Below are 27,311 nucleotides of genomic sequence, written 5' to 3'. Positions count from 1 at the left end.
CTTCCTGATATTTATTGTTTTGTACAACCTTTGGTTCGTATAAAACCTGTCATTAAGTCAATTTCTCCTCCTTGGAGTTTGAATTTGGTTCTGGGGGCTCTTCAAGCTCTTCCTTTTGAACCCATGCATTCTTTGGTCATTATATTACTTTCTTGGAAAGTTTTGTTTCTTTTGGCCATCTCTTCTGCCAGAAGAGTCTCTGAATTATCTACTCTTTTTTGTGAGTCTCCTTTTCTGATTTTGCATCAGGATAAGGCGGTGCTGCGAACTTCTTTTGAATTTTTTACCTAAGGTTGTGAATTCTAACAACATTAGTAGAGAAATTATGGTTCCTTCATTATGTCCTGATCCTATGAATTCTAAGGAGAAATCATTGCATTCTTTGGATGCTGTTAGAGCTTTGTAATATTATGTTGAAGCTACTAAGTCTTTCCGAAAGACTTCTAGTCTATTTGTCATCTTTTCCGGTTCTAGAAAAGGCCAGAAAGCTTCTGCCATTTCTTTGGCATCTTGGTTGAAATCTTTATTTCATCATGCCTATGTTGAGTCGGGTAACACTCCGCCTCAAAGGATTACAGCTCATTCTACTAGGTCAGTTTCTACTTCCTGGGCGTTTAGGAATGAAGCTTCGGTTGATCAGATTTGCAAAGCAGCAACTTGGTCCTCTTTGCATAATTTTACTAAATTCTACCATTTTGTTGTGTTTTCTTCTTTTGAAGCAGTTTTTGGGAGAAACGTACTTCAGGCAGTGTTTTCAGTTTGAATCTTCTGCTTATGTTTTTTCATTAAAATTTTATTCTGGGTGTGGATTATTTTCAGCAGGAATTGGCTGTCTTTATTTTATCCCTCCCTCTCTAGTGACTCTTGCGTGGAAAGATCCACATCTTGGGTAATCATTATCCCATACGTCACTAGCTCATGGACTCTTGCTAATTACATGAAAGAAAACATAATTTATGTAAGAACTTACCTGATAAATTCATTTCTTTCATATTAGCAAGAGTCCATGAGGCCCGCCCTTTTTTTGTGGTGGTTTTGATTTTTTTGTATAAAGCACAATTATTCCAATTCCTTATTTTATATGCTTTCGCACTTTTTTCTTATCACCCCACTTCTTGGCTATTCGTTAAACTGAATTGTGGGTGTGGTGAGGGGTGTATTTATAGGCATTTTAAGGTTTGGGAAACTTTGCCCCTCCTGGTAGGAATGTATATCCCATACGTCACTAGCTCATGGACTCTTGCTAATATGAAAGAAATGAATTTATCAGGTAAGTTCTTACATAAATTATGTTTTTTCTTACTTGCCTTCGGTCGAATGACTGGGGGTGGGGGTTAAGGGAGGAGCTATATAGACAGCTCTGCTGTGGGTGTCCTCTTTGCAACTTCCTGTTGGGAAGGAGAATATCCCACAAGTAATGGATGAACCCGTGGACTGGATACACCACAAGAGAAAGAAATTTATCAGGTAAGCATAAATTTTGTTTTTTATTTATTTATTTATTTGAAATATGTTTAGCTACATTGAGTGAGTTTGGACAAGGGTAGGAGCATTAATTGTCAAAATGGGTTAAGCCACCACTCTGGGTAATCAGAATATTGTGTCATTAAAATTATGTCATAAAATATATCTAATATTTGTATGTTTAGATATTTCATACCTATTTATTTTCTGTATAAATGGCAAGATGGTTCATAGTGCCAAAAACAATAAATGTTATTATCTTCTGTTTTTCAATCATCAATTGTTATTGAAAAATATAAATATGCTAAATACTGGTGTTTTGGGAAGGTGAGCAAATGATAGATGTGGGAAAACAAACGCCTAGATTACGAGTCTTGCGTTAGCCTTAAAAAGCAGCGTTGAGAGGTCCCAACGCTGCTTTTTAACGCCCATTGGTATTACGTGTCTTGAAATGACAGGCTCACTGCTCACTTTTTCTGCCAGACTCGAAAATACCGCAAATCCACTTACGTCAATTGCGTATCCTCTTTTTTCAATGGCACTTGCATAGCGCCGGGTATTACGAGTCTGCCAAAAAGTGAGCGGTACACCCTCTCCTGTCAAGACTGGTACCGCATTTAAAAGTCAGTAGTTAAGAGTTTTATGGTCTAACGCTGTAGCATAAAACTCTTAACTAAAGTGCTAAAAAGTACACTAACACCCATAAACTACCTATTAACCCCTAAACCGAGGCCCCCCCACATCACAAACACTAAAATAAAATTTTTTACCCTTAATCTGCCGAACTGGACATCGCTGCCACTATAATAAATATATTAACACCTAAACTGCCGCACTCCTGCCTGGCAAACACTAGTTAAATTTTATTAACCCCTAATCTGCCGTCCCTAACATCGCCGACACCTACCTACATTTATTGACCCCTAATCTGCCGCCCCCAACGTCGCTGCTACTATATTAAAGTTATTAACCCCTAAATCTAAGTCTAACCCTAACCCCCCCCAACTTAAATATAATTTAAATAAATCTAAATAAAATAACTGCAATTAACTAAATTATTCCTATTTAAAACTAAATACTTACCTATAAAATAAACCCTAAGATAGCTACAATATAACTAATAGTTATATTGTAGCTATCTTAGGGTTTATTTTTATTTTACAGGCAAGTTTGTATTTATTTTAACTAGGTAGAATAGTTACTAAATAGTTATTAACTATGTAATAACTACCTAGCTAAAATAAATACAAATTTACCTGTAAAATAAAACCTAACCTAAGTTATAATTACACCTAACACTACACAAGTTTTTTAAACTAATTACACCTAATCTAATCCCCCTAATAAAATAAAAAAGCCCCCCAAAATAATAAAAAGCCCTACCCTATACTAAATTACAAATAGCCCTTAAAAGGGCCTTTTGCGGGGCATTGCCCCAAAGTAATCAGCTCTTTTACCTGTAAAAAAAAGTACAAATCCCCCCCCAACATTACAACCCACCACCCACACACCCAACCCTACTCTAAAACCCACCCAATCCCCCCTTAATAAAACCTAACACTAACCCCTTGAAGCTCACCCTACCTTGAGAAGTCTTCACCCAAACGGGCCGAAGTCCTCAACGAAGCCGGGCGAACTGGTCCTCCAGACAGGCAGAAGTCTTCATCCAAGCCGGGAAGAAGAGGTCTTCCAGACGGGCAGAAGTCTTCATCCAGACGGCATCTTCTATCTTCATCCATCCGGCGCGGAGCGGGTCCATCTTCAAGATATCCGATGTGGAGCATCCTCTTGTTTAAAACTATGTTGCAGGCTCGTAATTCTGTGTCTAGAAAGATTTATTATCGAGTTTGGAAGACTTACATTTCATGGTGTTCTTCTCATAAATTCTCTTGGCATTCTTTTAGAATTCCTAGAATTTTTCAGTTTCTTCAGGATGGTTTAGATAAGGGTTTGTCTGCAAGGTCTTTGAAAGGACAAATCTCTGCTCTTTCTGTTCCACAGAAAAATTGCTAAACTTCCTGATATTTATTGTTTTGTACAGGCTTTGGTTCGTATCAAGCCTGTCATTAAATCAATTTCTCCTCCTTGTAGTCTTAATTTGGTTTTGAAGGCTTTTCAGGCTCCTCCGTTTGAGCCTATGCATTTTCTGGACATTAAATTACTTTCTTGGAAAGTGTTGTTCCTTTTGGCCATCTCTTCTGCTAGAAGAGTTTCTGTTTTATCTGCTCTTTCTTGTGAGTCTCCTTTTCTGATTTTTCATCAGGATAAGGCGGTTTTTGCGGACTTCGTTTAAATTTTTACCTAAAGTTGTGAACTTTAACAACATTAGTAGAGAAATTGTTGTCCCTTCTTTGTGTCCTAATCCTAAGAATTCTCTGGAGAGATCCTTACATTCTTTGGATGTGGTAAGAGCTTTGAAATATTATGTTGAAGCTACTTTCAGGAAGACTTCTAGTCTATTTGTTATCTTTTCCAGTTCTAGGAAAGGTCAGAAGGCTTCTGCCATTTCTTTGGCATCTTGGTTAAAGCTTTTGATTCATCATGCTTATTTGGAGTCGGGTAATTCCCCGCCTCAGAGGATTACGGCTCATTCTACTAGGTCAGTTTTCACTTCCTGAGTTTTTAAGAATGAAGCTTCTGTTGATCAGATTTGCAAAGCAGCAACTTGGTCTTCTTTGCTTACTTTTTCCTAAATTCTACCATTTTGATGTTTTCTCTTCTTCAGAAGCAGTTTTTGGTAGAAAAATACTTCAGGCAGCTGTTTCAGTTTGATTCTTCTGCTTATATTTTCAGTTTTTTTTCATTATATGATTAAAACTTTTGATTTGGGTTGTGGATTATTTTTTCAGCGGAATTGGCTGTCTTTATTTGTATCCCTCCCTCTCTAGTGACTCTTGCGTGGAGTTCCACATCTTGGGTATTTGCTATCCCATACGTCACTAACTCTTGCCAATTACATGAAAGAAAACATAATTTATGTAAGAATTTACCTGATAAATTAATTTCTTTCATATTGGCAAGAGTCCATGAGGCCCACCCTTTTTATGGTGGTTATGAATTTTTTTGTATAAAGCACAATTATTCCAATTCCTTGTTGATGCTTACGCTCCTTTCTTATCACCCCACTTCTTGGCTATTCGGTAAACTGAATTGTGGGTGTGGTGGGGGGTGTATTTATAGGCATTTTGAGGTTTGGGAAACTTTTTCCCTCCTGGTAGGAATGTATATCCCATACGTCACTAGCTCATGGACTCTTGCCAATATGAAAGAAATGAATTTATCAGGTAAATTCTTACATAAATTATGTTTTTCATAGAATTTGTTTAAAAATCGGATCTCTTTTTAATAAGCCCCAATGTTTTGAGAGAATATTCTTTATTTCTTTGTGATTGTCATTGTAACTTGTGATAAATGTGGTTTCATGTCGTGAGTCACAAATGGGACTTTTTTTGGTCTTAAAAAATTCTTCTCTATTAAGAGAACGTGCTTTTAAGAAACCAGATTCAATAAGTGCATCTGTATGTGTTTTTCTTTAAATCTATTTTTAAGGATCTGGCTTTGTGTGTCATATGTAGTTAAATCAGTGCTAAGGGATATTTAGTTTCCAACTGGAATAATGGTTACTGTAAAAATCTAAAAAATTGTTGCTATCTACTGCCTTAAAATATGTACAAGATTTTATGTGATTGTTATCATTCCACATAAGAGAAACATCTAAAAAATCTATGTGGTCTTCTTGTACATTCCATGTAAATTTAATACTCATATCATTCATATCAACCTCATGTTGGAAACTTTTCAGGGATTCTAAATTGCCCCTCCATATGAATAACAAATCATCAATGTAACAGCCATAGAAGACCAGATTTGACTCCCATTTTGCGTCGTATATATATCTATTTCTTTTACAAAGATATGACGAGTCCACGGATTTCATTCTTACTTGTGGGATATTAACCTCCTGCTAACAGGAAGTGGCAAAGAGCACCACAGCAGAGCTGTATATATAGCCCCTCCCTTCCCCTCCACCCTCAGTCATTCTCTTTGCCTGTGCTATACTAGGAAGAGGTAAAGTGAGGTGCTAGTTTTATTTTCTTCAATCAAGAAGTTTTTTATTTTAAATGGTACCGGTGAGTACTATTTTCCTCAGGGGGTTATGGAAGAAGATTTCTGCCCTGAGGTTGATGATCTTAGCAGTTGTAACTAAGATCCACGCTGGTTCCCACAAGACTTCTGAAGGTAACACATGAGACATCTTCAGTGTGGAGACCGGTTTCATGCTACAAGCAGCATTAAGGTATGTGCAGCCTTTTATTTCTGAAGAGACTTGATATATCAGAACTGGCTGGCATTTTTTTCCCTATATGGGAATGGGGTAAGCAGTAGACCTGTTTCACAGAAGGGTATTACTAGAGTCTCCTGTTATTATTTTATATTTCTGACATAAGGGCATGATATGACACTCTGGGAGAGGCATAAGAACTTTTAATCGATAAGCTGTATTAAACGATTGAGTTATTTTTTATTATATGTCCAGCATGACTTGCTGGGATATGTTTGGGGTGTGTTTTGTGTTACACTTAGCTGTATGTTAAACCGCTTCCCATGCGGTTGTGTTTGGGCCTACTCCAACTTCGGCCATAAGGGGCGGGGCTTGTCTTCGCACGCTCAGATGCGCACTTCCTTCTGACAGAGGAGCATCAAGCAGTAACTCCGGTTGCTCCTGGACAGTAGTCTCTGGCTTAGAGTGTTGGCTATTGATTCCGAAGTACCCTGGGGGCAGGTAGGCGCCACAGCAGTGCTGTGGCGAGGTGCAGAGGGTGTTTTTGTGTAAACTGATATATTTTTCACTTTTTATTTTTTCACCTTTCTCATAAGGTGCAATAATTTTTGGATATACTAGTTAGGTTTAGTGAATTTTGGTAGCAAATTAACGTTATTTAAGCAGAAATTGTTCACTTTTTCTTTCTTAAAGGCGCACTACACGTTTTTCAAAGTTTTATTTAAACAATGAATTAAGTGTTTAAACGACTTTTGTGGCTATTATTAGTCTGTTCAACATGTCTGACATTGAGGATTCTCATTGTTCTATGTGTTTAGAAGCTATTGTGGAACCACCTCTTACATTGTGTACCTCTTGTACTGAAAGGGCCTTACATTGTAAAGACCATATTTTAGGTCAAGATAGTGTGCCTAAGGATGATTCTCAATCTGAAGAGAATCAGGTTATGCCATCCAATTCTCCCCAAGTGTCACAACCTTTAACGCCCACACAAGTGACGCCAAGTACCTCTAGTGCGTCTAATTCCTTTACTCTGCAGGAGATGGCTGCAGTTATGTCAACTACCCCTACAGAGGTATTATGTAAATTACTAGTGTTGCAGGGTAAACGCAGTAGGCCAGGTATTAATGTAAATACTGAATCCTCTGATACTTTATTAGCTATTTCCGATGTACCCTCACAGTGTTCTGAGTTGGGGGTCAGGGAATTGCTGTCTGAGGGAGAAATTTCAGACTCAGGGAATGTGTTACCTCAGACAGATTCGGACGTTATGTCCTTTAAATTTAAGCTTGAACACCTCCGTCTGTTGCTTCGGGAGGTCTTAGCGACTCTGGATGATTGTGATCCTATTATGATACCACCAGAGAAATTGTGTAAGATGGACAAATATTTAGGAGTGCCTACTTATACCGATGTTTTTCTGGTTCCTAAAAGAATTTCGGAAATTATTAAGAAGGAATGGGATAGACCAGGTATACCATTTTCTCCCCCTCCTACTTTTAAGAAAATGTTTCCCATATCGGACACCATTCGGGACTTGTGGCAAACGGTCCCTAAGGTGGAGGGAGCTATATCTACTCTGGCTAAGCGTACAACTATACCCATTGAGGACAGTTGTGCTTTCAAAGACCCTATGGATAAAAAATTAGAGGGTCTCCTAAAGAAATTGTTTATTAATCAGGGTTTTCTTTTACAACCTACTGCTTGCATTGTTCCAGTAACTACTGCAGCAGCTTTTTGGTTTGAAGCTCTGGAAGAATCCCTGAAGGTTGAGACTTTCTTCTTTGCCCAGGCTTGGGCAAGAGATGTTCAGGACCCCTGGGTACTAGAAATAGTGACCCAAGTTTATCAGTTGGATTTCAAGGATTTTCTCCCAAGAGGGAGGTTTCATCTTTCAAGATTATCTGCAGACCAGATAAAAAGAGAGGCGTTCTTACGCTGTGTAAAAGACCTTGTTACCATGGGAGTAATTTGTCCAGTTCCAAAATCAGAACAGGGGTTTTACTCAAATCTATTTGTGGTTCCCAAAAAAGAGGGCACATTCAGACCCATCTTAGATCTCAAGTGTCTAAACAAATTCCTCAGAGTCCCATCGTTCAAGATGGAGACTATATGAACAATTTTACCAATGATCCAGGAGGGTCAATATATGACTACCGTGGATTTGAAGGATGCTTACCTTCATATTCCTATCCACAAGGATCATCATCAGTTTCTAAGGTTTGCCTTCCTGGACAAACATTATCAGTTTGTGGCTCTTCCCTTCGGGTTGGCCACAGCACCCAGAATCTTCACAAAGGTTCTAGGGTCTCTTTTGGCGGTTCTCAGACCGCGAGGCATAGCAGTGGCACCTTATCTGGATGATATTCTAATTCAGGCGTCAACTTATCAACTGACAAAATCTCACACGGACATAGTGTTGTCTTTCTTGTGAACTCACGGTTGGAAGGTGAACATAGAGAAGAGTTCACTTGTTCCACAGACAAGGGTTCCTTTCTTGGGAACTCTGATAGACTCGGTAGCCATGAAAATATTTCTGACAGAGGTCAGAAAATCAAAGATTCTAAATACTTGCCGAGCACTTCAGTCCATTCCTCGGCCATCAGTGGCTCAGTGTATGGAGGTAATTGGATTAATGGTAGCGGCAATGGACATTGTTCCGTTTGCTCGCTTTCATCTCAGACCACTGCAACTGTGCATGCTCAGACAGTGGAATGGGGATTTTGCAGATTTATCTCCTTAGATAAATCTGGATCAAGAGACCAGAAATTCTCTTCTTTGGTGGTTGTCGTCGGATCATCTGTCCCAGGGGACTTGTTTCCGCAGACCCTCGTGGGTGATAGTGACAACGGATGCCAGCCTTCTGGGCTGGGGTGCAGTTTGGAACTTCCTGAAGGCTCAGGTTGTTTGGACTCAGGTGGAGTCTCTACTTCCAATGAATATTCTGGAACTGAGAGCAATATTCAATACGATTCAGGCTTGGCCTCAGTTGGCTTCGGGCAAATTCATCAGATTCCAGTCGGACAACATCACGACTGTGGCATATATCAATCATCAGGGGGGAACAAGGAGTTCCTTAGCGATGATAGAAGTATCCAAGATAATTTGAGGGGCGGAGGCTCACTCTTGTAATCTGTCAGCGATCTACATCCCAGGAGTAGAGAACTGGGAAGCGGATTTCCTAAGTCGATAGACTTTTCATCCGGGGGAGTGGAACTTCACCCGGAGGTTTTTGCCTCATTGATTCTCAGATCTGGAATTGGATCTGATGGCATCTCGACAGAATGCCAAGCTTCCAAGATATGGATCCCGGTCAAGGGATCCTCAGGCCGAACTGATAGATGCCTTGGCAGTGCCTTTGTTGTTCAGCCTAGCTTATGTGTTTCCACCGTTTCCTCTCCTTCCACGTGTGATTGTTCAAATCAAACAGGAGAAAGCTTCAGTGATCCTGATAGCGCCTGCGTGGCCACGCAGGACTTGGTTTGCCGATCTAGTGGACATGTCCTCTCTGCCACCGTGGAAACTTCCATTGAGACAGAACCTTCTCATTCAAGGTCCTTTCCAACATCCAAATCTAATTTCTCTGCAGCTGACTGCGTGGAGATTGAACGCTTGATTTTATCGAAGCGAGGATTCTCTGATTCGGTCATCAATACTTTGATAAAGGCTAGAAAGCCTGTCACTAGAAAAATCTATCATAAGATATGGCGTAAATATCTTTATTGGTGTGAATCCAAGGGTTACTCATGGAGTAAAGTTAGGATTCCTAGGATTCTGTCTTTTCTCCAAGAAGGATTGGAGAAAGGGTTATCAGCAAGTTCCTTAAAGGGACAAATTTCAGCTTTGTCAATTCTGTTTCACAAACGTTTCACAAAAGTCTTTTTGTCAGGCTCTATCTAGAATTAAGCCTGTATTTAGACCCATTACTCCTCCCTGGAGTTTGAATTTAGTTCTTCGAGTTCTTCAAGGGGTTCCGTTTGAACCCATGCATTCCTGATCGGAACAGCCAATAGAATGCGAGCTCAATCTGATTGGCTGATTGGATCAGCCAATCGGATTGAACTTGATTCTGATTGGCTGATTCCATCAGCCAATCAGAATATTCCTACCTTAATTCCGATTGGCTGATAGAATCCTATCAGCCATTTGGAATTCGAGGGATGCCATCTTGGATGACGTCCCTTAAAGGAACCGTCATTCTTCAGTTGGACGTCGCCGGAAGAAGATGGGTCCGCGGTGGAGGTCTTCAGGATGGAGCCGGTCGTCATCGGATGAAGATAGAAGATGCCGCTTGGATCAAGATGGTTGCCGGTCCGGATCGCCTCTTCTTCCCGGATAGGATGAAGACTTTGGAGCCTCTTCTGGACCTCTTCAGCCACCGGATGATGGATCGCCAACCCCCGCTTGGGTTGGATGAAGATTTTGGAGCCAGGACGGATCGGTGAACCTGGTATGGTGAAGACAAGGTAGGATGATCTTCAGGGGCTTAGTGTTAGGTTTATTTAAGGGGGGTTTGGGTTAGATTAGGGGTATGTGGGTGGTGGGTTGTAATGTTGGGGGGGGGTATTGTATGTTTTTTTTTACAGGCAAAAGAGCTCAACTTCTTGGGGCATGCCCCGCAAAGGGCCCTGTTCAGGGCTGGTAAGGTAAAAGAGCTTTTAACTTTAGTAATTTAGAATAGGGTAGGGCATTTTTTATTTTGGGGGGCTTTGTTGTTTTATTAGGGGGCTTAGAGTAGGTGTAATTAGTTTAAAATTGTTGTAATATTTTTCTTATGTTTGTAAATATTTTTTTATTTTTTGTAACTTAGTTCTTTTTTATTTTTTGTACTTTAGCTAGTTTATTTAATTGTATTTATTTGTAGGAATTGTATTTAATTAATTTATTGATAGTGTAGTGTTAGGTTAATTGTAGGTAATTGTAGGTAGTTTATTTAATTAATTTATTGATAGTGTAGTGTTAGGTTTAATTGTAACTTAGGTTAGGATTTATTTTACAGGTAATTTTGTAATTATTTTAACTATTTTAGCTATTAAATAGTTCTTAACTATTTAATAGCTATTGTACCTGGTTAAAATAATTACAAAGTTGCCTGTAAAATAAATATTAATCCTAAAATAGCTACAATGTAATTATAATTTATATTGTAGGTATATTAGGGTTTATTTTACAGGTAAGTATTTAGCTTTAAATAGGAATAATTTATTTAATAAGAGTTAATTAATTTTGTTAGATTAAAATTATATTTAATTTAGGGGGGTGTTAGTGTTAGGGTTAGACTTAGCTTTAGGGGTTAATCCATTTATTAGAATAGCGGTGAGCTCCAGTCGGCAGATTAGGGGTTAATAATTGAAGTTAGGTGTCGGCGATGTTAGGGAGGGCAGATTAGGGGTTAATACTATTTATTATAGGGTTAGTGATGCGGATTAGGGGTTAAAAACTTTATTATAGTAGCGCTCAGGTCCGCTCGGCAGATTAGGGGTTAATAAGTGTAGGCAGGTGGAGGCGACGTTGTGGGGGGCAGATTAGGGGTTAATAAATATAATATAGGGGTCGGCGGCGTTAGGGGCAGCAGATTAGGGGTACGTAAGGATAACGTAGGTGGCGGCGCTTTGCGGTCGGCAGATTAGGGGTTAATAAGTGTAGGCAGATGGAGGCAACGTTGAGGGGGGCAGATTAGGGGTTAATAAATATAATACAGGGGTCGGCGGTGTTAGGGGGAGCAGATTAGGGGTACATAAGGATAACGTAGGTGGCGGTCGCCAGATTAGGGGTTAAAAAAAATTAATAGAGTGTCGGCGATGTGGGGGGACCTCGGTTTAGGGGTACATAGGTAGTTTATGGGTGTTAGTGTACTTTAGAGTACAGTAGTTAAGAGCTTTATAAACCGGCGTTAGCCCAGAAAGCTCTTAACTACTGACTTTTTTCCTGCGTCTGGAGTTTTGTTGTTAGATGTCTAACGCTCACTTCAGAAACGACTCTAAATACCGGAGTTAGAAAAATCCCATTGAAAAGATAGGATACGCAATTTACGTAAGGGGATCTGCGGTATGGAAAAGTCGCGGCTGAAAAGTGAGCGTTAGACCCTATTTTGAGTGACTCCAAATACCGGCGGTAGCCTAAAACCAGCGTTAGGAGCCTCTAACGCTGGTTTTCACGGCTAACGCCAAACTCCAAATCTAGGCCTAAGAGTTTTATCAGATAGGTTAAATATTCCTGTACTTAATTGTTATAACTTTTTTTCCTTGGAAGTAATTCCACTTCCCCTATGTCCCCGTCTGTGTGTGTTCTTTTGTTTTTGCTTGGTTGTTGATAGGGAGTGTTCTGTGCTTCTCTCCTCCAAAGGGGAGCTAATGGTATACGTTCCTCTAAAAAAGAGGCTGAATTTTGGGGCATTGGGGAACATTGTGTTTGTGCTATCTCCCTATTATGATTGGAGTGTTCCACAGGCATTCTGGGGGATTCAGGAAAATGATCATTTCTATAGGTGTTCTGTATAGGTTTAGAATGTTGATATTGTTGGACTTGGTCTCTATGATTGGAGGAATATTTATTTTGTTGCATATGGTTTTGATTATGTAGGGCAGTATATCTATTAGTTACTGGAATACTATATTGTTGGTTCTCATTTGGACCCTTTGAACCATTTTGGGGAGCATTAGTATTATTTTGCTATATTGTGTATAATTGTTGTTGTGATATCTAGGGCCTATATGTTGGGATCTATAGAAGTTACCCTGATTCTTACGTTTATTTTTATTTTTATTGTTATGTTGGACCCTTATCCAAGGTGATTCCTTAGGTACATCATTTTCTATTTTATTGTATGTGTACACTATTCCCTTAACATAGTCTTCCTCATCTCTTTTCTTAAGGATGGTCTCATCTTGAAATTTGTCTGTAGCTTTAATGGTTCTCTCATTAAGTAATTGATATTCAGAATGATCTTTGTGATGTTCCAACAATTTTTGTGTGTTCCCAGTTTTTTGAGCTACCTCTTTCACTAATTTTTATATGTCAGCAATTAGCCGTCTATTGTCATTCTATGCACTTTGGCACATTTTATATTACATAAATTCATATGCATTTAAAAAAGTCCCATTTGTGACTCACAACATGAAACCACATTTATCACAATGACAATCACAAAGAAATAAAGAGTATTCTCTCGAAACATAGGGGGATGTTAAAAAGAGATCCGATTTTTAAACAAATTCTAGCAAAAAATCCTAGCTGCACTTTTAGAAGAGCACCAACTTTAAAAGAAAAATTAGCACCTAGCAAGGTGGTTATGTGTAGACGGGTTCCAACTCTTAAGAAACATATATCTAGAATTCCCTTTATTCAATCCAATCAATTTCAGGTAGGGTCATATAGATGCAACATTAGTAGATGCCATATGTGCAAGTATATAACCAATGGTTGTAGAACTGTTACATCACATAGTACTGGGGAAATTTTCAAATTAACACAAAGAATGACTTGCAACTCTATCTATATTATTTATTGTATAACATGTTTGTGTGGTCTTCAATACATAGGCCGCACCTGTAGAAAAGTCAGACAAAGATGGTCAGAACACCTCAGGTGTATTCTGAGAGGATTGGACAAATACAGTACCTCCATACATCATACCTCAGTACATGGCACAAAAAAGTGTGTAATGAGAATTACACCATTAGAAAGTATCCCTGACATTAATTCACAGAATAGAATGTCAAGGCTCCGCCAGCGAGAAACTTACTAGATATATAAATTTGGGTCATTATATCCTGATGGCTTAAATGAGGTCATTGACACTGCGGCATTCTAAAATGACACATATCATACACCTTCTATTAGTTATAATGTTTTTTGGTATCATAATATTGGATTTACACAAGGTTCTCAATCTTTCATCATAATAACTTACTCATTCCCAGTTTAATTCTTGATCTCCTTTTGATCTCTATATATATTTGCTATTAATATATTTTATTACATGTATTGGACATTAATATATTCATGCATATGTATATCAATAGCTTTTAGCCGCTTACATTTTTTACCTATTATTTAGCATTTAGTTCGTTATTGGTTATAGGGTGTAAGTTCACTATTTGCTTGATCTTTGTAGAGTTGTCATTTATAGTATTTGTAATACTATTCCTCTATGTTTATTTTATATAATACATCATTTTTAGTAATCACAATTTGTCATACATACACATTTATTAGAAATGATCTATATCTTTATTATATACTTTTTATATACACACTTATCTATCCTATAATGTTTATTGTAACATTATTCGATGTAGAGACACCATTGGCTTTTTTCTTCACACCTTCCTTTCAGTGCTATATTCGTTTTCATTTACATTGCCACAATAACTTATATCTTTATTATATATACACACTTTTCTATTTTATATGATTGACTGTAACATTAGTTCATTTAGAGACACCATGAGCTTTTTCCTTTACACCTGTTATCTAGTGATGTATTTGTTTTTATTCACATTGCCGCTTTTAATTCATTTACCATTTATATTTTTGCATCATAGGGACTCATTCTTATGTATTTTATTTTTCCAACACATCATATTTCATTTATTTATGTATATATATACAGATCGATATATTTCTTGATCATGAGATTTCATTGGTTTTTACTTACACCCCCCCCCCCCTTTTTTAGACTGACATGTATACACTCCTTCGATTTGTCGGCGATCAGCCGTTCATGGGCATTCTATGCACCCTGACACATTTTATATTACACACATCTATATGTTTTTTATTTTTTAATATAATACACCATATTTGATTCATATACATAGATCGGTATATTATTTGATCATGAGATTTCATTGGCTTTCACTCACACACCCCTTATTTCTGATTGACATGCATACACTTTCATTATATGTCTATTGTCATTCTATGCACTTTGGCAAATTTTATATTAGATAAATTCATATACATTTAATTTCTTTAATATACCATATTTGATTCATATACATAGATCGATATATTATTTGATCATGAGATTTTATTGGTCTTCTCTCACACATCCTTTATTTCAGATTGATATGTAAACACTCTTATTATTTGTCGGCGATTAGCCGTCTACTGTTATTCTATGCACTTTGGCACATTTATACCACGCACATTTTCATATCTTAATACATTGTATCAATATATATATATTCTTTTAGACTATTATCATACTTTACAGTTTATATTTTTACAGAGCAATACTTTTGTATTTCATTTTTACATCTGTTTTTTTATCACGTTTGATATATCTATTAGCATAAAGCAGATTCAACTTGATTCTATGAATTTTGATATGTTATTGGATTTGTATCAGCCACACGTTTTTTTACATATATATCTACAATATTCATTATGTGTAGGGTTATATATGGATATATTTATGTCTTATACAAGGACACGATGTAGGTACGGTCAATTTGTTAAGTGTATAATATTGTTGCCTACTATCATTATGTTACTTTTTGTATCTGATTATGAGAACCAATTATACATCACCTGCAATTCATTAGTTTGAAGCTGTTTATAAGGAGACTCCTGCTTGTCATCAGTATTACTTGCCTGAGGAAACGGCGTGGTTAACGCTGAGAAACGTGTAGCGTGTTTTACTGATTTTTTTAACAATTTTTATCATTGTAAATTGCTATTGTTTTTAGCATTACATAAAGCTTTTCTTTATTTAAATAATTGGAGTCTCCTGTTCATTTTCTGCTGCTTATATCCATCATCAGAAGAAACCCCTTTGTTGATTCATATGTGCACTGGGCCACTGAAATATACCCAGTAAGTGTGACTTGCACTACTGTGTGCGCTATACTTTGTGAGTGCCCACCTTCTTGGGATTGGTTTATGGGGTCCATACATCTAATTATACTGCACTAGGAGTCGCCCTCTTCTTCCTTTTCCATTCTTTATCTGGTATATGGGAGCCAGAATCAGATCGAGAAAAATAAATTTCAAGAGCAGTCTACCAAGAGCTGGCGAATTCCTCAATTAGTATATAATATCCCAGTCGACTTTGTTCTGATCGTCATGGTGTGGGATGAGAAGAGAGGTTTGAGACCCAGGACTAACTTTCCATGATGCACATAAAGTAAGCTTTTTGGGCATTTTCTATTGCATATGACTAATATGATTGTCTTTTCTGTACTCTGATACTATATCATATTCTAATGACTGTTTTTATTACAAGCTAGCTACATAAGCCTATGTGATGATTTACCATTTTGAATCTGATGCTATGGATTATGCACCAGCTTGTTGTCCATCACTTACAAATAAATATGGAGAGCTGTAATTTAGATGGCAGACCTATTTAATGCAGCATACTTCTTACCTTCTGCAATATCTTTCTTATGGTTAGTCAATCAGACTAACTAAGTAAGAGTGCACCATTAAGTATTGAAAGATTTGACATTTTTTGTCCAAAAGTGTAAAGAAATGTTGACATGGGGTTAATAATATAAAGGGACACTCTAATGAAAAACAATTGCACAAACATATACATAAAGCTCAGCTTATGGTCTGATAATGAAATAACGAAGCAGAACATAATTGAAGGACACTGAAAAGTTCAAAGAAAGCTATTTTCAGGTTTATGTTGCATCATGTTGAATGGTTTATGCAGGATTGATTTCATATGTTATTTATCTTCCAGACCAAGCTCTTCGCTATCAGCACATAGTAACAAGGCTGACCCTGAAGGGGATGACCACCTGAACAGTGTCCAACGGATAAGAAATCCTCCATCTCCTGTGTGCCAGGATCACTGCAGAGCGGGACAGGTACAGACTAAACATGGATGGATAAGTCCACTTCCTGCCATGATAACAAATCTTATTAATTACATTGCTTTTGTTTTCTCTTTAAAGTGTCGTTCTTTTTTTAACACATAGTATAAATAACGATGTATTTATTCTATGACCAAACAAACAAATAAATAAATAAAGATTCATCATATATGAATGTAACTCCAGATCAGGATTATCCAGTTAGGTCCTCCTAAGCACAGTTGAAATTTGTTTGGAAACAAGCTCTATAATTATTTCTTCCTGTGATTATTTTCTGATCAAATCTATATGTAGTTCCATTGTATAGCACAGTGCATAACCTGCTATTGCTTCATAAATAAAACATACTAATATTAACGCTCCACACTTTGTTATCTGCTTAAAGGGACAGTCAAGTCCAATTTTTTTTTTCATGTTTCAAATAGGGCATGTAATTTTAAACAACTTTCCAATTTACTTTTAGCACCAATTTTGCTTTGTTCTTTTGGTATGCAAGCAATATTTAACGATCCACTTGTAATCTGACCCAATATTGAATAAATTTCTTTAAATAACATAAGAAATAGAGAGATTTGCATCGCTGTATAGAGATATTTCAGCTTTAGTGAATATAGGCAGTTTTCTCCCTTTTAATGTGTTCCCAATTATTAATTTTACCTGCTGGAGTGTAGGAACTTGATCACAAATAGCTCCTTTGGCTTTTTATGTCATTTGAAATAGCTGATTTGGTATGTTGACATTGCCACATATACTGCAAAATTCAGTACTGCAGAAAAGCTATGTAAACAAGAGACATGCAGAAATCAACCTCCCAATATGTGTGTGTGTGGGGGGGGCGGGAGACCAGCCTATTTGAAGGAGCAGCAGCTTTGTATACAATTACTTATTCACAGCTTTAACAAATTTTAACATTTTTTTCATGACACCCGGTGAAAGTGCATTGGCACTGGTTTATTGTCTATTTAAACACTGAAATCAGAAGGAACTTGGCGTCTTTAGAAATAATTAAGAAAAAGCGGAATTAGTCTTTTTTTCAGGTACACTAAACCCTAAACACTTTGATCGTGCTTTATTTCAACATTAAAATCTTTTGCACAAAAAGTTAAAGCTGTTTATTTTGATTTTGAAGCTAACAAGAAGTGTAAAACTGGTTTTTAAAGTGATTGTAAATTTTAATGAATTAAAGACCAGTATCAAATAATAATCTTCAAAACAGGGGAACTTTATTTTAAAAAATAAGCATCTTGTAAACTTTAATTAATTACTTACCTTTGCGTTATGTTAAACATAACGCTGATCCTTCGTCCGCAGCTCCTGTTTTCTTTAGCAGAACGATGACGAATCCGGCTTCCTTCATTTGTTGTTTGCCCCCTTTGCTATCCAGCTCATGAGGCACGCAATGATTGGAGGAAGCCGGATTCGTCATCTATATGCTAAAGAAAGCAGGAGCTGTGGGCTGAGGATCCTTTTCTCATTTCTGTCAATGGATTTGGTATATTGGTGAATACTTACTGTGTCTCTGTTCACTGTCCCTGCGGCAGCTTCTTTCCTCCTATGAGCCACAAATAACATGCTGGGACTTGTAGTTCCCACGAACGGCCTAGGAAGGAGAAGGTGGCTGCCTTTTGCAGCCCAATTAAATTGACAATATGGTAATAGGAAAGGGTGAATGTGCCTTATTTTTTATGGCCACATAGTCTCCACCCCTGGAACAGGGTTTTGAGAATTAAAGCAAAGCAGCTGATTCAAACTTGTTTTGGAGGACAAAGTGGTTCAAGTGGATGCAGAATAATCATATGTGTAGTTTAGAAGCTATAGGATACTGAGCATAACAGTAAGTGAAGCTGAAGTGACGAGGAAGGAGACTTTACTTAAAATCCCCATAATGAGAATGTGTTTGAATTGAGGTGTGGCTAGTACATGAGAGTAGATATATGATGTGGGGGGGGGGGTGAGATTAGAAGGGGTGAGATTAGAAGGGAACACAATAAGGGAAGTGGTGCTGAATATTGCCTATAGATGCTTAGGTACATCCCTAGGGGCATGGTGGGAAAAGGCTACGTGTCCAGTGTTTATCTTTCATGGCATGAGGAATAACACGGTGTGGTGTACATTCTAACAATTTGTTTGTAATCCATATGATGGGGAAGCATTTGTTAGGTAATCGTGGCCGGGCTGAATAAATCCTTCCAGCCTGTTATTGCCTGGGTTCCATCCCATCCAAATTCCTATGTAAAAGCAATGTATATCAACTCGGGGGATTTTTGTTTTCTATTGTTAAGCCATTCTAATCAATAAGAAGGGGCTCTGTTTGAATGATGTAGGGGAACTGCTTGATGAAATAAGAAAATACAACAAATCATGGCAGCTCAGTCCTGCCGCCTCAACTTGCCATAAAAATCTAAATCCTACCAGACTCCGCCCCCACACTGTCCTAGGACCAGCATGACTGCATCCTCATAGTGCACATGCTCCGCCTCTTATATTGTTTCTAGGTTTCATTTCTAAATCGTAGATGTATGCAAACGTTTCTTTTGTAATAATTATGATGTAACATTATGAAAATACTAAAATTTTGAAAGTAATAAAGCTGTTTCATACAAACAAACTTTCCAGACGTTTTTTCTCTAACCTTGCTGTTTTTACTGCTCTTGACATCAGGACTATAACTATATTTATATAGATCTTATTTTCCTTTAGGAATTGTGCTATCTGTGTATGCAGCGTGCACAAAAGAACATCCCTGTATACTTTACTGAAGAAAGGAGACTTAAAGAGCAAGAAGAGGATCGAATATTGCAACAGTACCAACATATGAAAGATCAGGAAGCATTAGATAAAACTCAGGTATTTTATTATTTACAGATAAAATGTTTTTTATTCTGCTTCAGATTCAAGTCATGCAATTTTAAGAGACTGGTAAATTTATTTCTATTATTAAGTTTTACCTTATTCTCTTTGTATGCTTTTGTTGGAAAACAATACCTGTGTACGCTCAGAAGTAGCAATACACTACTGGGAGCTAGATGGTGACTGGTGGCTACACACATAAGCCATATATGTTTAGCTAGCTCCCAGTAGTGCATTGCTGCTCTGAAGCTGACTTTAGCTATGAGTTTAACCCAGTTGCAGAGGTTAAACACATAGTTATATACAAGCAACAATAAAATGCTCTCACACATTAGAGAATGCTCTTTTTACACTTTTATGTCCATTTATACATTTTGGGATAAATTACAAGTGGAGTGCAGTCAATATCTTAAGGTGCGTTGTCTTGCGCTCAGCCTCAAATTCTGGTATTACAAGTGGACGATTAAAATAGTTAAGCAAAACATCCCAAAGTTATTAAATCTTTTTATAGCTCAGTCTATTGCAAGTTGCAAGTGTTTCACTTGAGCACAAACCAAAATCACTTTTTTGAGACCTAAAATAAACAATTATCGCTTGCTAACTTGTGTAACAAAACACAGGAACATGCTATGGAGATAAAGAAATTAAGTTATATTTAGACAAATAAAAGGGACATGGTATATGGCAGGGGGCGGGATTGGGGACAAAGATGTATGTGTGTGTACTAGATTATTGCTCGAGTGATAAAAAAATAACTTCGAACTTCAGCGAAAAATGCAAGCCGCATGGATTACGCTCAAGCATCGTTAACTCGCCATAGCGCTAATATTTTTGCACTCCACTTGCAATCTAGACTTTTATGCGGAATTACATTTTGAGGCCTACTTATCAAGCCGTCAACTTTCTTGCATTCAACGGCACCAATACGCTCGCCTGACATTGCCTAACATCGTGGCTGCGGACCTGAATACGCTCTCCATATTTATAAAAAAAGCTTTCAAAAAGCCGCGCACCAAGTACGGGGCGATGAGCAGCGGACTGTTAACTAACAGTCATCGATCTCGCTGCTATTTGGCTTTTTCCCAACTTTATTTATATCCTGTCACTAAACACCGCCACTATACTAAAATGTTTAACCCCTATCCCGCCGCTCCCGGACCCCGCCGCAACTAAATACAGTTATATTAACCCCTATCCCGCTGCTTCCGGAGACCACCACAATTCTAATAAACTTATTAACCCCTATTCCGCCCCTCCCCGACACCGCAGCAACCTAACTAAATGTATTAACCCCTATCCCTCCTGTCCCGGAGCCCACCGCAACTAAATAAATGCATTAACCCCTAAACCCCTGGCTTCCCACATCACTAAAATTTACTAAACCTATTAACCCCTATACTGCCAGACCCCCACATCGCCAAAAACTAAATTAAACTTACCTTTAGATTTAAATTAAACTATATTAAACTATTAATTACCTACCCTAACTATTATACTAAAATTACAATAAACTACATTAAACTAATAATCAACCTACACTAACTGTTATACTAAAATTACATTAAACTACAAATTAAATTAACTATATTATATAGTTAAAAACCTAACCCTACTCAAATAATTTAAATCTACTATTAAATATTAGTAAGTTACAAAAAACTAACAACTAAGTCACACAAAATAACAAACACTGTTACAAAAAAAAATAAACACTAAGATACAACAAAATAAAAAATAAAATTATCAAATATTTAAACTAATTACACCTAATCTAAGAGCCCTATGAAAATAAAAAAGCCCCCCCCAAAATAAAAAAAAACCTAGCCTACAATAAACTACCAATGGCCCTTAAAAGGGCCTTTTGCGGGGCATTGCCCCAAAGAAATCAGCTCTTTTACCTGTAAATAAAAATACAAACAACCCCCCAACAGTAAAACCCACCACCCACACAACCAAACCCCCCAAATAAAAACCTAATCTAAAAAAACCTAAGCTCCCCATTGCCCTGAAAAGGGCATTTATATGGGCATTGCCCTTAAAAGGGCATTTAGCTCTTTTTCCTTGCCCAAACCCTAATCTAAAAATAAAACCCACCCAATAAACCCTTAAAAAAACCTAACACTTACCCCCGAAGATCCACTTACAGTTTTTGAAGACCTGACATCAATCCTCAACGAATCGGCAGAAGCCTTCCTCCAAGCAGGCCGAAGTCTTCATCCAAGCCGGCAGAAGTCTTCATCCAGATGGCATCTTCTATCTTCATCCATCCAGCGCGGAGCGACTCCATCTTCAAGACATCCGGCGCGGAGCATCCTCTTCAATCAACGTCTTCTTCCGAATGAAGTTTCCCTTTAAATGACGTCATCCAATATGGCGTCCCTTAGATTCCGATTGGCTGATAGATTTCTCTCAGCCAATTGGAATTAAGGTTGAAAAAATCCAATTGGCTGTTGCCTTTTAAGGGCAATGCCCATACAAATGCCCTTTTCAGGGCAATGGGGAGCTTAGGTTTTTTAGATTAGGTTTTTATTTGGGGGGTTTGGTTGTGTGGGTGGTGGGTTTTACTTTTGGGGGGTTGTTTATATTTTTTTTTACCAGTAAAAGAGCTGATTTCTTTGGGGCAATGCCCCGCAAAAGGCCCTTTTAAGATTTAAATTAGTAGGCGCCTACACTACTACATACTCTCTTTTATCTGTTTTCAATATACGCATGCGCATATTAGCGGTAGTATTGTGATTACGCTTGGGACGACGTAAAGAGCGGGTGGGACCACAACTAAAAAACAAGTAGTGGTGCGTGGGAGGAGTCGCTGTAGCGATGGTACTACTTTTATATACAATTTATATTAAAAAATAAATATATAAACAACAAAAAAATACGAATACAGTGCTAGAATATAACTCAATTAATTGCTGTGGTCGAATCATAGAAAATTGACCTTCACTTTAAAGTGACTTTGACCTCTGCTTTGCCTGACCACTCTAACGGATTATCTTCTGCCTGCTATAAAGTGTTACAGACCTCCTCTTTGCCTGACCACTCTAACGGATTATCCTCTGCCTGCTTTAAAGTTATACTGACCTCTGCTTTGCCTGACCACTTTAACGGATTATCCTCTGCCTGCTATAAAGTGTTACAGACCTCTGCTTTGCCTGACCATTCTAACGGATTATCCTCTGCCTGCTTTAAAGCTACAGTACTTTGTTTTTCCAAACTTCTCATTAAGTATTCTGTTTCCCGTGTTCCTGCATCATTTGTGAGTACTCAGTTTCCTTTTTCTGCATACTAACTTTTTCTTTCCTGAGTGGGTTACGTCCTGGGTTTTTCTCAGTGTGCTAGCATTTGTGTCAATTATCACTCTAGCAATTGGGCCTAATTATGGACTGATTCTATACGGCTGACACATTGGAGCACTTGTGAAGGGTACCAGATACTTTTTCTGTGGATCAGGGCTGTAATGGACTTTGGAACTTTGTCAAAGCATTTTACTTTCGCTTTTGACTGTTGCACAGGTGTTAATCCTCAGCGCGCTTTTCCTAGTTAGCAGGGGCGGCTCCTATTGTGTTTCATTAGCGATCCAGTCTGGTCTCCAGCAGGCTTTTTTGATCGTCAGGGAGTCCATAAGGGTTTTTACTAAGACACTAGGAGGTGGTGAGTGCCCCAGCTAATGGTGTGGGAATAAAGGTGCCACTTATTCTAGGATTTTTCTCTCATTGTGTGGGGATATATCCAAAGCGATGGAGGACTTTGATATTAACCCTCTAGGGGGTTCTATAGCGTCAGTGCCTATTTCAAATAATTGCCTGTACTGTGAGGAGACCATGGTATGCCCCCTGCACAACTTTGTTCTAATTATCTAGGTGATGTTCTTAAAACCAAAAAGGGTCTAAGAATGATAGCCCTTCTTATAAGTTTAGTGCCTTTGAGCAGTCTACCTCTCAGGACTCAGTTGTCCAGAAGATGCCTACCCTCACTCCTAAACCTGGTTTTAACCCTCTTTCACATGCAGTTCCCCGCGACATCCCTAATCCTCTTATAGGAGGGGCATTCTTTCCTGCAGACTTTACTACGCAGTTACAATCTGCTGTGTCCGCAACCTTAAAAGCTTTGCCTGTCTCTGGAAAACGGAAGAGAAGCACTAAACATAACTCTACAAACCTAGATTTATCTAATTTTCAATCTGACTTGTCTAGTATGTCTCAGCTTTCTGAGGATGAATTAACCTCGGTAGCATCTGAGGGCAAGCTATCGGAGTCAGAAATCTCTGATGTTAAGACGGTTCCTTCTGAGGAACCCTCTTTTAGATTTAAGATTGAACATCTGTGCTTCCCTTTAAAGGAAGTCTTATCTACCCTAGAGGTTCCTGAAGCAAACCTTCCAGTGGAACCAATAATTCCAAAACTAGATAGAGTTTATGAGGATAATAAGGCTCCACAGACCTTCCAAGTCCCTGTTCGCATGGCAAAGATTATTTCTTCTGAATGAGAGAGGATTGGAACTCCATTCTCCCCTTCTACTTTTAAGAAATGATTCCCAGTTCCCAAGGCTCATCTAGAATTGTGTGGTTCCCAGTGGCGGCTGGTGACTTTTGAAGATGGGGGAGCACTAGCCCCGCCCCTCATATGGCTCCGCCCATTTTAATGTGGGTGTGTACATATACATAGGTACACTCTGCCAGTTACCTTAAAGGGACATTAAACCCAAAAGTTTTCTTTCATAATTCAGACAGAGAATACAATTTTAAACAACATTCCAATTTACTTCTATTATCTAATTTGCTTCATTCTTTAGATATATCTTTTGTCAAAGAAATAGCAATGCACATGGGCGAGCCAATCACAGGAGGCATCTATGTGCAGCCACCAATCAGAAGCTACTGAGCCTATCTAGATATGCTTTTCAGGAAAGAATATCAAGAGAATGAAGCAAATTAGATAATAGAAGTAAATTAGAAAGTTGTTTAAAATGGTATGCTCTATCTGAATCATGAAAGTTTATTTTTGAATAAACTATCCCTTTAAGGAGGACTAACACAGTTGCTAATCAATACCTATAATAGTAAACTTATGTTAAAGGGGCATTCTAATGCAAAAATAAACTAAGTGTTTTAGAGCATGTTATTTTCCCATTAGTATTAGTGTTTAAACCCCTTAAGTAAGTTAAACACATAGATGCACTTAATTCTTGAGCAGGACACAGCTGGTGAGCTAGTTAAAAGCATATGCACATACCCAATCAGCAGTCATCTCCTTCTCAGTAGTTATGTGTTTACCCCTTTTACCAGGATTAAAGAGATATTATTCAGAAAGAGCATACAATTTTATTAGACTTTTGAATTTATTTCTATTATTAAATTAACTTAATTCTCTTGATATCCTTTATTGAAAATCATAATCTCACAAAAAAACATGTTTTCTAAAACCTTCTAAAAATCCATCCAGGAAACACATTTCAATATAGGTATTCTTTATATTTTAACAGAATGTTTTTATGTGTATTGCTGACATAGCAGTAAGGAGAAAGAATAAAAAGGGAAAATAAGACTACCCTATGACTCCTTAGCACACAGGTACCAAACGTGTATATGATTTATTAATCCCATGGTTAGTATAGTAAATAGATACTGTAGTATTATTATTAGTTATTTGTAGAGTGCTAACAGATGCACAATCATAGCATTTTCATGACTAAATGTGAAAAAAATGCTACATTTTTGTTGTTAGGGCTTAACAAAACTCATATCCAGTTTATCCTTAAAAAGAATATATCTCCTAAAGGTACTCATTTTAGGGAAAATAACATTCCACAAACAGCTTTTTATCACGGAGAATGCCCAGTAATTGGCTTCAATGATCAGTGCTCTTTAGTTATATTTTGGAGCACACTTGTTTCTCAGCTCATTTTAGGTAGAATAAAAATGAACTATGCCCTTCAATCATACATGGTAAAATATCCCTAAGAAAAAATGGGGGTAACTGATGCATCCTAATAAAACCCGTGACTACCACAGCACTCAAACCTGCAACATGTCAATGTCATTGGTCCTAAACTGTACCACACATCCTATTTAGGCAAATAAATATTAGTAATATTCCACAAAAGGTCTTAATACATTTAAAGACCTGCCGCCGCACTGTCCCTGGTAGCTAGTCTTAGCAGTCACCAAACTCACCACTCCGATGACAGTAGGTGTCGGCGTCGCAGTAGCATGTGGCCCTGGTTGGGCTCAACATGTGTTTTTGTTTCTACCCGGGCAGCACTTCGGATGACCCCATCTCCATACAAGGATTGACCCACTGGAACCTGGGAGGAGCGTCTCAAGCGTCATCACGTGACTGTTAGTGATGACGCTCAGACTCGGCTCTTCTCCTGTGTCACTGGCTGCTGCCTGGGCTCGCTCTTAACACCTCCCACCCCTCGCACAGGCTGAAGTGTGCGATCAGCCGTCTATGGGGATGAGGAGGCTGGGAGCTGCGCAGCAGCCAAATTTAGCATGCGCACAGACACAGTGCCATAGATTCTCTATCGCACGTGCGCTTAGGCCCTAGGGACCAACTATTAGATAGTACTACAGTGGCTGTGACACTGTGTGTGTATGTTCAAACAGTACAGGGGCCAGGCAGGGCATAAATAATAAAAATTGTATTAAAAAAACATTGAAACAAATTTATTTTTTTATTCTGGGGGTAAAAAAATATATAATTTTTTTCAATAGGGGGCTATTGAAAAATTATATATTTTTTTCTGGGTTTTTTTTTCTTTCTTCTGGGCTGCGGGGGGCACGTGCGAGTGTGCTCCAATGGAGTAGCCTCCACTGGTGGTTCCATCCCTAAAGTGGATGGAGCCATTTCTACGCTTGCCAAGTGCACTACTATTCCCCTGAAAGATAGCTCTTCTTTCAGTGAACCTATGGACAAAAAAATGGATAGTTATTTAAGGAAGATGTTTCAACACATGGGATATCTTTTTCAGCCTGCAGCAGTGGTTGCTGCAGTTGCAGGGGAAGCTTACTGTTGGTGTGACTCTCTGTCTGAGCTTATTAAAGTAGAATCCCCACTTGAGGAGATTCAGGATAGAATTAAGGCTCTGAGAATTGCAAATTCTTTTATCTGTGATGCGAACATGCAAATTATTCGACTGAACGCCAGGGGTTCAGGGTTTGCGATCCTAGCTGGTTGAAGTCTTGGTCAGCAGATATGACTTTAAAGTCTAGACTTCTTTCTCTTCCATTTAAGGGAAAGATTCTATTTGGTCCAGGACTGGACTCTATTATCTCTACTGTTACTGGGGGGAAAAGGAGCCTTCCTTCCCCAGGACAAGAAGAACAGAAATAAGGGACGTAGGTCTTCGAATTTTCATTCCTTTCGTTCAGACAAGTCTCAGAGAGGTAAATCTTCTTCCAAGCCTGAGCAGGCCAATGGTACTTGGAAACCTCCCCAGAGCAAGTGGATCAAATCCAAACAGACTAAGAAACCTACAGATAACAAGTCTGCATGAAGGGACGGTTCCTCCTCTCCGGAATATCTTCAAGACCAGAGAAGAGGACAGCATTTTTAGACTGCGTCTGGGATCTATCTTCCCTGGGAGTAATACTAGGGTTCTATTCCAACCTTTTCGTGGGGTAACATTCAGACCAATTTTAGACTTAAAGCGTCTCAACAAATTTCTCAAGGTCCCTTCCTTTAAGATGGAAACCATCAGATCGATTCTCCCTCTAATACAGGAGGGACAATTCATGACTACAATAGATCTGAAGGATGCCTACCTACATGTCCCGATTCATCTGGATCACTTTCAGTTCCTGAGATTTGCGTTTCAGGATCAGCATTTCCAGTTCATAGCTCTGCCGTTTGGCTTAGCTACTGCTCCAAGGATATTCACAATGG

General features: G+C 38.2%; 1 protein-coding gene across 1 annotated transcript in view; it reads left to right on the top strand.

The window, feature by feature from the left end:
• Window positions 1-27,311, top strand: part of CCDC81 (coiled-coil domain containing 81) — a 188,270-nt gene that overhangs the window by 66,634 nt on the left and 94,325 nt on the right. The window contains exons 9-10 of the mRNA XM_053708642.1: window positions 16,443-16,569; window positions 19,276-19,422. Coding sequence (XP_053564617.1) covers window positions 16,443-16,569; window positions 19,276-19,422 — 274 coding nt within the window. The remainder of the gene's footprint in view (window positions 1-16,442; window positions 16,570-19,275; window positions 19,423-27,311) is intronic.

This window comes from Bombina bombina, chromosome 3 (genome assembly GCF_027579735.1).
Source record: "Bombina bombina isolate aBomBom1 chromosome 3, aBomBom1.pri, whole genome shotgun sequence".
Lineage (NCBI taxonomy): Eukaryota > Metazoa > Chordata > Amphibia > Anura > Bombinatoridae > Bombina > Bombina bombina.
Note: the sequence above shows the minus strand (reverse complement) of the source record. Positions and strands in the feature narration are given on the sequence as shown.